Here is a 16,665-nt window from a genome sequence, read left to right on the forward strand (position 1 = left end):
TTACATATATTTGCTTATTTTCTTTTTATAAAAATTCTGTGAGGTAGGTGCTATCCTTAAATTATCCCAATTTATAAATGATATAAATAATATAATCCCAATTATAAATTATCCCAATTTATAAATCAAGAAATAGAATCTGAATGTGTAAAGTAGCTTGATCAGAGTTATATAGTCAGCATATTTCAGGGATAATCTGAATCCAGGTCTTTCTGCTTTCCCAGTTAGGTATTCTGTCTATTTAACCACCTTTACATTGCCTCTTCTTAAGGTAATGCTAAAAGTTCTAAGCCAACTCTTTTGATTTCTCTTGACTAAACATTTGAGATAATCTTAGAACTGAAAGTGAAAGTACAGACGTGTCCCTCTTCCTCTATTGTTTCTTTCTCTTAAGCTACTTTCTGTCCCCATATTTATTAATCATTTTCTATTTTTAAGATAGAGGATAAAATCTTATATTTCTGCCCCAAAATGTGTACTAAAAATGAACCAAGCAGCCCAGCTCAGAAACACTTAGATCTTTTATTTAAAAATTAAATCTTGTATCTGATGAGGTTTAGATTTGGGGAACCCAAATGAAATTAGGGTTTCTGGTGGTCAGGGGGTTAAATGAGGTCTAGTGGCAGGTTTGGTGTTCAGGGTAGGTTTCGGCACAAGGGTAGGGAGTTTTGGGGCACAGGAAGTTCTCTGTAAAGGAATTTACAGACCTGAAAACCTAGATTGATAAAAGAGGTTTATTATGGGAATTGGAAGTAAGGTTAAAGTCTAATTAGGGAAATAAGTGAGGGTAAAGAGGTAAAGAGAGGATAAAGATATCACTGGAAACAGTATTCCATTGGGCAGAGGCCCTTGGCATGCCAAGCATAGCATAGCATGTCGTGTTTGGAAACTCTGCAAAGAGAGGATTTTAGTTTGGCTCTTTTTATAATGAGAGATTTAGCTAAAGGGGGCCCGTGGGTGGAGTCCCAAGTTGACTCCTGGCTGGGTTTCATCTAGGGCTAGAATTTGAATTGAATTCAGTGAGTTTCAGGACTGAGCTGACCCCACCTAGATAACAAAGATGCAACTGTTTGTCCTTGGGGTGGGGTCCCTCACTGAGGCAGAGTTGAAGGAGATTTTCTCGTTTAAGGATTTTCAGAGTTTCAGGGTCCCCTCTTCATTTCTACCAAAGAAAAATAAAAGAATTTTCTGTATTAGCTTATTTAGATCTTTATAGGGTGCTGAATCATTTTTCCAGATATTTAAATATGTGATAAAATAACTTGTTGGGTCTATCAATTTATCTTTTTTCTCACATAAAGAAATCAGAATCCTGAGAATTAATGTTCCGTTATTCTCTTTGTCATGCTTCCTTAACAGTTTCCCCTTTTAACTCCTGTTTTTATAGGATTCAGGTACACATGTTAGAGCCCTACTTTACAGTCTGCTTAAAATTTCATGAAGTTGTTTGCAAGAAAACAGAAGTGTTAAAATTTTGTGGATTGCCTGTCTTATCTGCAAAGATTATTTCTATGATGATCAGACTTACACTTTTGGGGGTAAGTGAAGTATTCTTATAACTTATATGTGATGGTAGAGATATGTCATTTCTTATTTTCTGACCTTTTCAAGAAAGGGAATAGTTTGATAAGGATTATCACAACACTTGTTTGCTTTATTCTTAAGAAGAGGAAAGGCAAACTTTAAAGTAACATTAAATGTGAATTGCTGTTTTATCAAATTGCTAAATTATAGCTTACGCACGTTCTTTACTTTTGTTCAAGGATACCTTAGGATAATTTTTTCTAACATGGTATTTCTTAGAGAACATCAGCAAGATTTCCCCCCCTTTATTTATAATCCTTTTTTTTTTTTATAAGATCTCTGTAGCTAGTGAATATTGTATCTAGAGAATGTCCATCCATTTAATACAGAATGTATCTTCTTATTCAAACTCTTCACTTAATATAAAAGAAAACAAACCAAAAAGTTTAATTGACTTAACTAAAGTTTTTTTGTTTTTTTTTTTTTTTTTCTTAAGGCATTTGAGGTTAAATGACTACTGAGGGTTCAACAATGAGTACATCAAGTGTCTGAGGCTGGATTTGAAGTCAGGTCCTTAGGATTCCAGGGCTCCATAAGCTGTCCCTTGCCTAGTCTTGAAGGACATTGTTGCAAAGCAATAAATTGTTGTCTTAGCAGCATGACAGTAGATTATTATTTGTAGGCAGCTCGGTGGCATGGTGAATAGAGTATTGGGCTTGGTGTTAGGAAATTCTTTTTGTTGTTCTTTAAATGATATTGAGGGGTGAGGATATCCTTACAGTGATGGGGATCCCCAGGCCCCCAGTCCCAATCTTCAAGCAAGATTTGGCAAAATGGGTTTATTTTCACTGAGAAACTCTTTCTCTCAGTGGGCCCTTTCCTGATTAGGAAAATAGAGCAGTCTGGGATATAGAGTCTTGAATTTTATTTACCTTTTGTAGTTTGGGGCTAGGGAGCAATTAGGGGCTAATTTCCAAATCAATAACGGTGGCTACCAAAGTGATTCCCTGATCAATTGGAGGTGGGAGTTTTCTGGGGGAACCAGGTAGTTTTCCCAGAGTCTGGAAGGATTGAGATTTAAGTTCCCTAAAAGATTAGGGGGACACAATTCTATTACATCATTCTGACAGTCATTTCAGTTCTATCCAATTCTTCTTGACATAGATCTGCTCTGGAGTCAGGGAGACGAGTTCAAATGTGGCCTCAGTCACTAGCTGTATAACTATGGGCAAGCCACTTTACCCTGTTTGTCTTGGTTGCTTTATCTGTAAAATTGGCTGAAGAAGGAAATGGCAAACAACTCTAGTATCTTTGCCAAGACAGCCCCAATTGGGATCACGAAGGATTGGACAGGACTGAAATAACTGAACAACATCAACTATTTTTTTTGTATATCCTTAGTAATTTAATTTAAATACTATTAACATATCAAAGATAGTTTTATTTGATAGGCCAAATTTTTGTCTTATCAGTTTTTCTAAATAGATTTTTCTTTTTTTTTTATCTTTAAAATGTTGGAAATATAGGAGTAGAGAAATAAAAATGAATAAAAAAACATGGTTTGATGACATTTTCATCTTGAAACAGGATAAATATAGCAGAATTTTTAATTGTTTAAAATTGTTTACAAAGAAATTATTTTAATTTATTGTTTAATTTTTTTGCAAATTATTTACAAATAAATTGTTTACATTGTTTATGAATAAGAATACAATAGACATTTTACCATGAGAGCTATCAGCGTAAACAAATAATTGCATTTTTTAATTAAAAAAAAAAAAAGAACCAGCAAAATTATGTTCTAAAAGCCATATTAAAGAAAGCATAAAAGGAAACTTTCTTATTAAAAAAAAAAATTTAAGGAATATGGGATGCTGAAACCAAAATCTGAAAGCTACTAGATTAGGACAAGGTGTGAATCTTAATTATTTGAAGGAGAGGATCCAGATCTTTGAATCTGGGGATTAATAAGAGGAGACCATGGTCTGCTTTAGAATGGGGAAAAAAGGGAACCCTAGGAATCTTCTTCCCTAGAAGCAAAGTGGAGGCTGAAAAATAAGGTTGTTTTTCTGCTTTTGCCTGATATAACATGATGGGAGAGGGACACAATGGGTGTCCTAGTCCTTGGTTTCCTGACCACTGTGAGTTCAAAACATGTATAACTAATAAAGTTTCTTGAATTGAGGGATATTAAGCATATCCTTTTTCTGACCTCAGCTAAGAATGTATATTTTCCCCTGTTCTGCTAATCCACTTTACTTCCTTCCATCGCAACATTGTATTCTCAAGGCTAATTGTAACCCTAAAGCCTTAATTAGAGGGAAGAGGTTCTAAGAAATCTTTTTTCTCTTTAAGAAACCTTTTCATGACTGGGAGTTTTGTTTCTATAATATGAAAGTTTATTTCTCTGGGATAGCATCACCACACATTCCTTTCCTTTATATTCTTGCCTATCTTAGTCCCTTTTCATTTTCTCCTTTCTTTCCAGAGGATTTAATGTATGTTTCAGATTTAGCTGTTTTGATGTAAATATGTTTGTACATAGATATTTGGATATAAATTCAGTTTTGAGTACTCATTAAGTACCTCTTGAAAACTTGGCACTATTATATATTTTAACACAATTTATCTTTATTTCTCTTGCAATATTAGGATCCCCAAAATAAGGTAAACAATGAAAATGGGAACATCATTTCTGTGAAAGAACTATTTCAAGAAACTCTGACCACTACCAAAAACTGGTTCCGGAGCATTTTAAAAGAAGGCCTTCTTAAGCAGTGTAATAAACGTTTCTCTTATACTGATGAGCTTATGGTAAGTATTTCTAGAGTCAGCAAATGTTTCTGAGTAGGATAGGTAACATCATCAAAACTGTATTTGTGGAACCTAGACAAGGATTTAGATGTAGAGAGAGAGAGACTGGAGGCAGAGGAACTCCTTTAGAGGGCTGCTGGGAATTAAATTTTTGTGAGTCAAGAAAAACTTCATAGAGAAAGAAATTATAATCCTTTTTTGTTCTTTGTATGTATGTTTGAGTTTGTCCATAAGTTCATAATAAAAATACTTTTTAAAAAATTGAGAATAACAACAGCAAAAAAGAATGTCTAAAACTTGGTTCCTAATATAAGGAGACAAAGAGAAGAGTGAACACGAAAATGATAGTGACAGAAATTGAGAAATAATGTACAAAGAATTTTGAAGTATTGAGTTATATCCATGTGGACATGTTGATCAAGTAGTTGTTGATGTGAAATTATGGGTTAGAATAGGAGATGGAACTGGGGAGAGAGATTAGGAAATCATCTACATTGGAGAGAAAAATGGAATCCCAGGAGATAGCCATGAAAGAGAGTAAAAAGAGAAAGAAGAAATAGGATACTGAAGGATCAGTTAGATAGGTCAGAAGAGAACTAACCCAGTGGAGTGTCTTCTTCTTAAGAAAACAGGGCTTTTCAAAAAAGTGGATTGGTCAAGAGTTCTAGAGGCTATAGAGAAGTCAAATAAAAACTGAAGAAAAGGCCAATATATTTGGTTATTAAGTGGCTTTCTAAAAGTATGGTTTCAATAGAGTCATGGGAGTTGAAAACTAAAGTGAAGGATGAAGGTGTAAATGGTTAGTGGAGAAATAAAAGTGGAGTTTCAGTACTGTGTTTTCAGAAATCTGTTGATAAAGTAAAGGAAAGTAAAGGTATGAAAATATTTAGCAATATAATTGAAGGGAAGGACAGTGAAATTAAGAGCTTTTTCAAGATAAAAACTATAATATGTATGTATATAGTTCTCATTACACATTTTTATATTTATATATATTACTTCATTTGTTTTCTCAATTAGCCTGTGAAGTAGTTGGGGTGGATGGTGTATCTCCATTTTAAAGATAAGGAAACTATTTCAGACAAGTGATTTGCTCAAGCTTATAGGATTAGTAAGTGAAAAAGCTAGAACTATATAACCTTGGCTTCCTAATGTCTGGTCACTTTCCATTTCTGCTATGTTATGCTACCTTTCTGGGTAGAGGAGGCATATACATGTGTATGTCTCATTTGTTTTTCTTCCAGCCCTTCTACTATCCAATCTTTCTTGACTCTCAGTTTCTTCAGCTGTAAAATGAAAGGGTGATGCTAGGTGACCTCAGAGGTCTCTTTTAGTTTTAAATATGTGATCATTCAGTACTCTGTTGTTGTATTTTAATTGTATTTTACATGTTTACCATTGCATATATACATTTGTAAATGTTTTGTAGGCTTGGAGTGAGTTTGTAAAAATCAACTTTCCTAATGAGCATCTTTCTGAGGAATGGAAAAAGTCATTACTTAGTGAAATGGAAGGAAGAATAAAACAGGTATTAAGATTCTTGGGATTCTTTTTGGGTAATGTAACACTCATTTGCTATAACTTAACCTCTTTCTTGATAGCTTTTAATTCCACTTAAATCTCATGTTATGTTCCTACAGGAGAAACCAGTTCAGCAGATCATCTTATACTGCAGTTATCATGACCACCTTAAAAAAGTAGAAAGCTGTATTGCTAAGAGCTTTGAGACCTGTGCTATTGAAGCTGTGAGCCCAGTCTGCCAGGTAGCCAACCACACCTATAACAGAAAAATATTTGGGGATTATGGCTATCTTCTGGAATGAAAATATTAACTTTTCACTAGTTTGTATTATCTTTCCACTGATGGATTCTCTTTGGTGTAAATAGTATTTCTGTTAAATTACCATGTCTGTCCCAAATACCTTTCACATCTTTTTACTATATATATATATATTTTAATCAGCTTCTGTTAAATTATTTCTAATAGTAGAAGTCTCATGAGAGATTATGCCTGAAGTACACATTTACTTCTTATTTTCTCTTCAAATGTAGGTTGATTTAGATGTCTAGAGAAACTTATCCATGAAGAGCTTATCAGGGGGTCCTCAAACTTTTTAAAATAGGGGGCCAGTTCACTGTCCCTCAGACTGTTGGAGGGCCAGACTATAGTACAAACAAAAACTTTGTTTTGTGGGCCTTTAAATAAAGAAACTTCATAGCCCTGGGTGAGGGGGATAAATGTCCTCAGTTGCTGCATCTGGCCCGTGGGCCGTAGTTTGAGGACCCCTGGCTTAGAGACTCTTAAGTCATAGAGGCAGATGATATATCTTTTTTTAGTTGCATTTCACTTTATTTGTTTTAATAATTTAAGGAAAATAATGGTCTGCTGATCTGACTTTTTTCCCTTAATGAAATAGAAAAGATGTTGCATTAAAAAAACTTTTAATTTATTTAAAATTTTTTTTTATTTTTAGTTCTGAATTCTCTCTCTTCCTCTTATCTCTCCCCTACTCATTTGAGAAGCCAAGAACTAATATCCATTATATTATAAAGTCATGCAAAATACATTTCCACATTAGCCATGTTGCAGGGGGAAAAAAATCAGGTGAAAGAAAATAAGTTCCAATTTATACTTTAGAGTTCACCAGTTTTTTTTCTCTGGAGGTGGATAAAATTTTTCATCATGAGTCCTTTAAAAGTAGCACAGATCATTTTATTCATTGTATTGATCAGCATAGATAAGTCTTTTATAATTATCATTCCAATATAATTTTCACAATGTTTTTTCAGTTTTTTTTACAGTGTTTCCCCAGTACTGTTCACTTCACTTTGCATTAGCTCATATTCATGTTCATTCCCAGGTTTCCTTTATTGTTTTATGAAACGATTGCTATAATCAAAAGAATTGCTATGAAAATTAAGTTCTTGAGCAAATTCTAAAAATCAATATAGTATGCTTTGTTTAATTTATTCATGTTAGATTATCCACCATTTTGTTTTCTCCTTCAATAAGGGCAACTGATAAGGGTTTTCTTCTAGAGATTTATCTGTAGCTAATTTTTTAACTGATATTTTTTGTTGGTTCATCTCATTTTCTTACACCCCCCTCATATCCCGCCCCTTCTACTTATACCATCTCTTGTAACAAAAATTTTGTAAAAGGAGAAAAAAGGCAATTTGGCAAAACCCATGAATACCTAGACTATTTCTGAGAGTACATGCAGTATTCCACACTAGTAGTTCACCACCATTGCAAATAGGAAGGTACGTTTTTCTTTACTATTCTCCAGTGCAAAACTTGGTCAGGTTTCTCTATTTTGTTGTTCTTTCTATTGACATTGGTATAGTCATTGTGCATATGATTTTCCTAGTTCTGCTTGCTTTATATCAGTTCAGTGTGTTTTTCTGTATTTATCTAAATTCTTATTTGGTGTTTCTTGTAGCACAAAAATATTCAACTATATTTATATATTTCAGTTTATTTAGCATCTCCTATTAGATGGACACTTTGTTTCCAGTTCTTTATTAAAACAAATAAGTTATGACTATTTTTTTTTTTGTAATTGGGGCTTTTCTTTCTGTCTTTAATGTCCTTCCTGTATTTGCCTAGTAATAAAATTTCTGAGAGTCTATGAAAATTTATCCCTTTAAAAAAGAAATTAATTACAAATTTTTTTTCGTTATAGTTGATCAATTTATAGTCTACAAAAATGTATGTATTAGTATGTTTGTCTCCATATTTTCTCATGTAGAATTCTCTTTGACTTTTTAAACATCAGAATACAAATTTATTTTATAGTTAGGGAGAAAAATTTCCCAAAATTTTGAAGACAGTGAGAAAGAAGATTCAAAGAGTAAGATGAAGCAAGGGACGAAAATTTGGAAAAAATTAATATTATATTTTAGTTTGAAACACTCTTTACAGATTTGATATACATACATAATGAAGCATAACAACAACTTTTTTTCATTAAGATGATTCTATATAATAAGTAGGAATATCCAAAGAAAACCTTTAAAAGTTTATCTATATATCTGTTTATTTTGCTGAAGCAATTGGGGTTGTGACTTGCCCAGGATCACACAGCTAGGAAGTGTTAAGTATCTGAGATCAGTTTTGAACTCTGGTCCTCTGACTTCAGGACTGGTGCTCTATCTACTGCATCACTTAGCTGCCCCAAATCTCTAAAAATTTAATAAAGAATTGCATGCATTTGTTTTTTTTTCTCCTTCATTTTTTAATCTATTTTTTGACTGGAAAGTGGAAAACTTTTGAGATGGTTATTTTTTCCAAAATCGAGTTTTTTTCCCCCCTCAAGTCTTCATATCTCTAGTAATAAGAGAAAGGGAGAGGCAGCACACATAAACAGATGAGTTCAAGCAAACAAATTTTACTTTCCTTATGGCTTATTGACCAATGTTAAATAGCTTTTCTTTTAGACTCCTGAATTTTCTTTAAGTTAATGACTTTACTTTTTTCTAAGACCCATTTTGTTTTTCTCTTCTCTGTTTTATTTCTTTTGTAGTCTCAGACCAACATCCTTGATCTGTTATATTCTCACAACCTCAGGAAGTTTGGAACTCTTGTTTCTGCTGTAATTTCTAAGTCTTGGCCAGAAAAAGATGGGAAAAAAGTAGATGATTTGGATGACGTTTTGCAGCATCTGCTTACCTGGCCAGATAGTAAACATCTCTTCAACCTATATGGTATGTTCTAATGTGTGCTTTGTTAGCTTAACATACTCTTGACTATGATGGGAAAAAAAATCTTAGTCTATAACATCAGCATGACAATTTTTTTTTTCTGTAGAGAGACGAATTATTCCTTTTTTAAAAAATTATAGCTTTTTATTGACAAAAGATATGCATGGGTAACTTTTCAATTGACTCTTGCAAAAACTTCTGTTTTGTTTTCTCCAGTTTCCCCCTTCCACCCTCCCCTACATGGCAGGTAGTCCCATACATGAATATGTTAAATACAATATATGTATACATATTTATACAGTTGTCTTGCTATATAAGAAAAATTGGATTTAGAAAGAAGGTTAAAATAACCTGGGAAGAAAAACAAAAATGCAAGCAAACAATGACAGAGTGTAAATGCCATGTTGTGGTCTATACTCATTTACCAATGATCTTTTGCTGGGTGTATACCACAATTTACCCAGCCATTCTCCAAATGATGGGCATCCATTCTATTTCCAGTGGCTAGAAAGCCTACTACAAAAAGGGCTGCCACAAACATTTTTGCACTTACAGGTCCCTTTCCCTTCTTAATATCTCTGGGATATAAGCTCAATAGTAACACTGCTGGATCAAAGGGTATACACAGTTTGATAAATTTTTGAGCATAGTTCCAATTTGCTCTCCAGAATGTTTGGATCCATTCGCAACTCCATCAACAATGCATCAGTGTCCCAGTTTCCTCACATCCCCTCCAAGATTTGTCACTATCTTTTCCTGTCATCTTAACCAATCTGATAGATGCGTAATGGTATTTCAGAGTTGTCTTAATTTGCATTTCTCTGCTCAATAATGATTTGGAATACCTTTTCATATGCCTAGAAATAGTTTAAATTTCATCATCTGAAAATTGTCTTCATATCTTTTGACCATTTATCAATTGGAGAATGGCTTGATTTCTTATAAATTTGAGTCAGTCCTCCATATATTTTGGAAATGAGGGTTTTATCAGAATCTTTAACTGTAAAGATGTTTTCCCAGTTTATTGCTTCCCTTTTAATTTTGTCTGCATTAGTTTTGTTTGTACAAAAGCTTTTTAAATTGATATAATCAAAAATTTCAATTTGGTGATCAATAAGGATCACTCTAGTCTTCTTTGGTCACAAATTCCTTCCTCTTCCACAGGTTTGAGGTAAACTATCCTATGTTCTTCTAATTTATTTATAATCTCATTATGCCTTGATCATGAACTTATTTTGATCTTATCTTTGTTAAGTGTGGGTCAATGCCTAGTTTCTGCCATACTAATTTCCAATTTTCCCAGCAGTTTTTGTCAAATAGTGCCTTCTTATCCCAAAAGTTTTGGGGTCTTTGGTTTTGTCAAACACCAGGTTGCTATAGTTATTGACTATTTTGTCCTGTGAACCTAACCTATTCCACTGATCATCTAGGCTACTTCTTAGACAATACCAAATGGTTTTGCTAACTGGTGCTTTATAATATAGTTTTAGATCAGGTACAGCTAGGCCACCTTCATTTGATTTTTTTTTTTTTTCCATTAGTTTTCTTGAAATTCTTGACCTTTTGTTCTTCCAGATGAATTTTGTTGTTATTTTTTTAGGTCATTAAAATAGTTTCTTAGGAGTCTGATTGGTATAGCACTAAATAAATAAATAAGTTTAGGGAATACTATCATCTTTATTATATTCCCTTGACCTATCCAAGAGCACTTAATATTTTTCCAATTGTTTAGATCTGACTTTTGTGTGGAAAGTGTTTTGCAGTTTTGCTCATATAGTTCCTGAGTCTGAGAGGAATTATTCCTAAACAAAACAAACTCTTAACTCAGGATGGACAAAATTATTTATGGCTTTTTTTCTTGTAGTGGCAGGAGATGAGGAGGTACCTATCAATTGGAAACTGATGCAATATTATTATGCTATAAGAAATGATGAAAGGGAATTTTTGTTTTCTGATAAGCCTGGGAAAAAGTAAGGAAGCAGAGCAATTTCTGCATAGGAGACAGTCACTAAAAGACCTGGAATCAGGAAATGGCAGTGTCAAGTTTGAAGAAAAGTCTTTTAATTGTTGAGTACGTGGAAGAGACTATAGTATAAGAGTGAGTTCTGGAAAGGTTGGAAGAGGCCAGGTTGTAAAAAGAAAGGAAAGATTTTTGGTAGGATTTTAGCTGGGACTTTTTAGAATCTAGAAAAACAGGAGACAGAAATGAGGCAGGAGAGTATTCCAATAATGGGGGCCAGCCTGTGAAAATGCCCAGAACCTGGGAATATGCAAAGAACAAAAAGGAGGCCACTGTCACTGAATTAGAGATTGGGAGTAGGTAGAGGAGGAGATTTAGGAAGACTGGAAAGGCAGCTGGGGTCTAGTTTGTGAAGAACTTTTGAGTACTACGCAGAGGATAGGGTGACATGTTCTGATTTTTCTTTAAGAAAAGTTAATTTGATAACTGAATAAAGGATGGACAGGAGTGAGCAGAGACCCAAGTCAGGTAGAACAACCTACAGGTTATTACAATATACAAAGTATAAAGTCATAAGGCCCTACAGCAGGATAATGGTAGTAATTAGAGGAGAGAAGGAACCATATGTAAGATGTGTTGCCCAGGTAGAAACACTCAGACTTGGCAGTAGATTGGAAGTGAGGAGTCTAGAATGATACCTAACCTGTAAGCCTTTCTGACTATGAGAATGATGATGCCCTCTTATAGTAAAAAGGAAGTTACAAGAAGGAAAGGTTTTGGTGGAACAATAAAAGGTTCAGTTTTGTATACGTTGAGTGTAATATGTCTAGGAAATAGCCAGTTTGAGATCCAGTAGGCAGGTGGAGATGTGACACTGAAGAACAGGAGTTATGTTAGAAATGGATAAATTGATCTGGGAATCATCTGCATAGAAATGATAATTAAAACTTTAGAAGCGGATGAAATCAGTGAATAAAATAGTATAGAGGGAAATGAGTATGTCAGATCTTTAGGCAGATATCCATGGCTAGTGGGTACAATCTGGATCCATCAAAGGAAATTAAAAAGGAGTAAACAGTTAGACAAAGAAGAGGAATCAGAGAGCAGAAAGAGATTAGCTATATAAAAGGCTGCAGAGAATTCAAGAAGAGTGAGGATTAAGAAATAGTCATTAGATTTGGCAATTAAGAGACTATTGATAACTCTACAGAGAGCTGTGTTTTCATTGAATGATGAAATCAGAAACCAGAGTGCAGAGAGTTAAAAAGAGGGCAAGGAAAGGAAGTGGAAAACTGATTGTAGCCAACATTTTCAGGATTATTAGAAATGAAAGAATGAAAAGATGGGTTGATAATTATTGGTACTGGGGATGGACCAAACAAGTGATGACTTCTTTTTTTTTTTTTTTGAAGGATGAAAGATGTGTGTGTGTGTGTGTGTGTGTGTGTGTGTGTGTGTATTTGTAGGCAAGCAGTCAGTAGAAAAGGAGAGATTGAATATTGGTAAAAGAGTATGGATAATAAAAGAAAGCATTCTACTAAAGAAGACTAGTTACAGATATTGAATAAACAGTTGGAGTTGAGACTGGAAATTATAGAGAAATTAGAAATAGATAAGTAGATTTAAGAATCATCAGCATAGAAATGATAATTAAATCCATGGGATTCAATTTTAACATGTACTCACTCACATACATCTTTCACTAGTATAAATCTGAATTGATTCACTAATTTTTTTTGTGATGTGTGTGTGTGTGTATGTATGTGTGTGATTTTTCTCCCTATCTTTCTTGCAAGTTCAACATATTGGAGTACATCATCGAAATCTTTTTGTTTTTTCTGAATGTCAATGCAGCACATAGGCAGACAATCTTTCTTGCTCACATTGCATGACAGGTTCACCTCCCTTCCTGAAAGATTTCACTATTACTTGTAGAATTAACTCTTTGAATTCTTTGCAGGACATATTCTTTGACAATGAAAAATACTGATTGATTATATTTAAGTGAAAATTGAGCATATATTTTCTTCTGTGTCTCATTTAACATTGATAATCAAAGATTGTTGAATAAATATTATCTTTGTGGTTTTATCCATAAGGAAATCTTATATGGTCTTAATGTTTACTTGCAAGATATCTTGTTAAGATATAGTCTTTAAGACTGTGTTTTAGTCATTAAATCAGATTTTAAAAATAATCAACAAACATCAAGTAAAAAGAGATCTTGTGTTTTCTATACCTTTTAATCATTTTATTTTTGAATTGTGTTGTGGAAAATGTCAGCAATACTTCACAATGGGTAAATGATATCTTTGGTATATCTCATTTTGATAAAGGATACCTTTAATTCACATAGATTATTCTCATAAAAATTTTATAGAGATGGGTGGACCTCAGCAAGCAGTTGAGATCTCCCAACCTTCCTTTGTAAAGAACTTTAATAACTCAAATAAAATTCTGGAATGGCAGAGCCAACAAAAAGATTTGAAAAAGAGAAATTTTTTTAGCCTACGGCAATTTAGGAGATTAGGAAGAGGGATTTGTGAGAGGAGAGTGGAAGCTGACCTGAAAGCTACATGACTGAAATACCAATAGTAGAAGTAGGTAGCGTTAGTGACAGAAAAGTAGCTAGGACCTGGCAATTGGTGAGAAACAAATTACAAGACAAACTTGTGACCCGACAAGTTTGGAAACTCCATTACCTCTATCTACTTCTGAATCAAAGTTCAAAGGCTGAGAGGAACACTTTGGGGTAAGAGAGAGTTGGAACCTTGAGGGGCAACAGTTTACTTATTACTGAATTTGGGATCACAGTCCAAAGATGAAGAGGAATATTTTTAATCAAAAAAGGAGTGGAAACCCTGAAGGGGAAATATTGGTTTTTGTTACAAGGGATCAGGGACCTTGAGGATTGTTATCAACTGTAATTTCAAGGATCAAGGATCCTTCCTAGGCAAGGACAAGAGTGCCGACCAAGAGAGCAATGACGACACCTTTCCACCTTAGAAGCACTGAAAGATTTCAAACCTCCAGAATTAGTTCTAAAAACAGCAGTGCAAAAATTTTTGAAGATTGAGACAGTTCCTTTTCTCTCCTTCAATTCCTCCTCTCCACCTTCCCACCACCACCAATTTTAAGATAAAATTCAAAATCAAGAAATAGGATTGAAAAAATGAGAAAACAACTAAAAAAATGCAACCTGACCATAAAAAGTTACTATGGGGACAGAGAAGAGCAAGACAAAAACTTTGAAGACAATGTAGTCAAAACAGCTACTGACAAATCTTCAGTGGGGAAAAAAAATGTAAATTGGGTATATGCTCAACAAGAAATCTTAGCATAGCTAAAAGTTGATTTTTAAAATCAAACAAGAGTGACAGAGAAAAAAATTAGGTAAAGAAATGAAAACAAAGGAAGAAAATAATGAAAAGACAATTTGGTCTGGTAAAAGCACAGAAAAAAAACTAAAAATTATATATATATATATAATTTTATATATATAGTAACTTGCCCAGGGTCACACAGGTTGGAAGTGTTAAGTGTCTGAGACCAGCTTTGAACACAGGTCTTCTTGACTTCAGGGCTGGTGCTCTATCCATTGCACCACCTAGCTGTCCCTATAAATTCTTAAAAAATAAAGTTAATCAAAAAGGTACAAAATTCACTGATGAAAATAATTCCTTAAAAAGGGCAAGTAAAAGATAATGACTTCATTAGATATCAAGAAACAGAAAAAGTCATATGAATGAAAAGATGGGAGAAAATGTGAAATATCTTATTTGGAAAAAATCTGACCTACAAAATAGATTGAGGAGAGGTAATTTAAGAATTATTAAACTACCTGAAAGCCATGATCGAAGAAAGAGCATGGATATCATAAATTATCAATGTAAACTTTCTTCGTATCCTAGAACCATAGAGTAAAATAGAAATTGGAAGAATCCACCAATTACCTCACTGAAGAAATTTCAAAATGAAAACTCCCAGGAATATTCTAGCCAAATTCCAGATGTCCTGGATCAAAGAGAAAGTACTTCAAGCAGCCAGAAAGAAACCATTTAAATACCATGTAGCCACAGTTAAGATCACGGGAGACTTGACAGTTACCATATTAAAGAAGCAGAATACATAGAACATGATATTTCTGAAGGTAAAAGATCTAGGATTACAACCAAGCAAATCAGAATGTAATCCTTTGAAGAAAAAAAATTGAGGACGTTGAAAAATTCCTGAGGCAAAGACCAGAAGTGAATAAGAAATTTAACTTTCAAGTATAAGACTCAAAAATAAAAAGGTAAACTTGGAAGAGTAATCATAACAGACTCAGAAAGTTTAAACTGTTTAATTTCCTGTATGGGAAGAAGATAAATGTAATTTCTTTGTCATTAAGGTAGGTAGAAGGATTCAACATAGAAAGAAGCCATGGAAGTGATTTGATTTTTTTGAGATGCTAAAAAATTTGATGGACAAGAAAAGGATGTACTGGGAAAAACGGAGAAAGGGAAAGAGTACTGGGGAAAATTTTCTCATAATAAAACAAAAGATAAAGAAAGAAGCTTTTATAGTGGAGAGGAAAATGTGTTGGGGGTAGGGAATGATAGCAATACTTGAAGCTTAGTCTCAATTAAATTTAAAGGGAAAAAATGTATATAGATATGTGATATATATATATATATATATATATATATATGTATATACACATATTTAAATCTATACATCTTTTCCTTTTTCCTCCTCCATTGCATAAGCATTTCTCCCTCTACTATAAAAGCTTTTCATACACAAACACACACACACACACACACACCCCACACACCCCTCCCTAGATATGTATCTTATACATATGTACATTATACACATATATACTAACACATACTTAATAGGTAATAGAAATATATTTTACCAATAGGGAAGTAAGAAGGAAAGGAGACAAAGAAAAGGGGAAAGTGAAAGAAGCATTGACAATAGGGAGGGCAGATAAAAGAAGGCATTTGTCAACAGTAAAACAGACTAGAGAAGGCACAAGATAAAAAAGAGAGAGAAAAGGATAAATAGAAAATAGGATGGAGGGAAATGCCTAGTTAGTAATCATAAATGTGAATGGGATGAACTTACCCATAAAATGAAAGCAGGTACAGGAAGGAATCAGAAACCAGAACGTTTACCAGAAACAAAACAAAACAACAACAACAACAAAAAACGAAACAACACTTGAAACAGAGAGATATACACAAAATAAAAATAAGAACCCAGAACAGAATCTATTATGTTGCAGCTGAAGTAAAAAGAGGCAGGGATAGCTATCATTATCTCAGACAAAGCAAAAGCAAAAATAAAACTTAATTTTTTAAAATAATTTTATCCACAATTTCATGTGAAAACAATTTTTAACTTTTTAAAACAATATTATGTGGTGATCAACTGTGATAGACTTGGCTCTTCTCAACAATGTGGTGATTCGAGGCAATTGCAAAAGATTTGGGAAGGAAAATGCCATCTGCATCCAGAGAGAGAACTATGGATACTGAATGTTGATTGAAGCATAATATTTTCACTTTTTGCTTGTTTGTTTTTTTCTTTCTCGGGGTTTTTCACTTTCCGTCTTTTTTTTTTTGCACAACATAACAAATGAAAATATGTTTAAAAGAATTACACATATTTAA

The 16,665-nt window shown here is 33.5% G+C and overlaps 1 protein-coding gene across 1 annotated transcript in view; it reads left to right on the plus strand.

Annotated features, from left to right (window-relative positions):
- The window catches only part of RNF213 (ring finger protein 213), a 174,073-nt gene that overhangs the window by 56,299 nt on the left and 101,109 nt on the right, over positions 1-16,665 (plus strand). Inside the window, 5 exon segments of the mRNA XM_031965590.1 lie at positions 1,388-1,538; positions 4,177-4,338; positions 5,768-5,866; positions 5,979-6,101; positions 8,865-9,045. Of these exon segments, the coding sequence (XP_031821450.1) occupies positions 1,388-1,538; positions 4,177-4,338; positions 5,768-5,866; positions 5,979-6,101; positions 8,865-9,045 (716 nt within the window).

This window comes from Sarcophilus harrisii, chromosome 4, assembly GCF_902635505.1.
Source record: "Sarcophilus harrisii chromosome 4, mSarHar1.11, whole genome shotgun sequence".
Taxonomy (NCBI): Eukaryota; Metazoa; Chordata; class Mammalia; order Dasyuromorphia; family Dasyuridae; genus Sarcophilus; species Sarcophilus harrisii.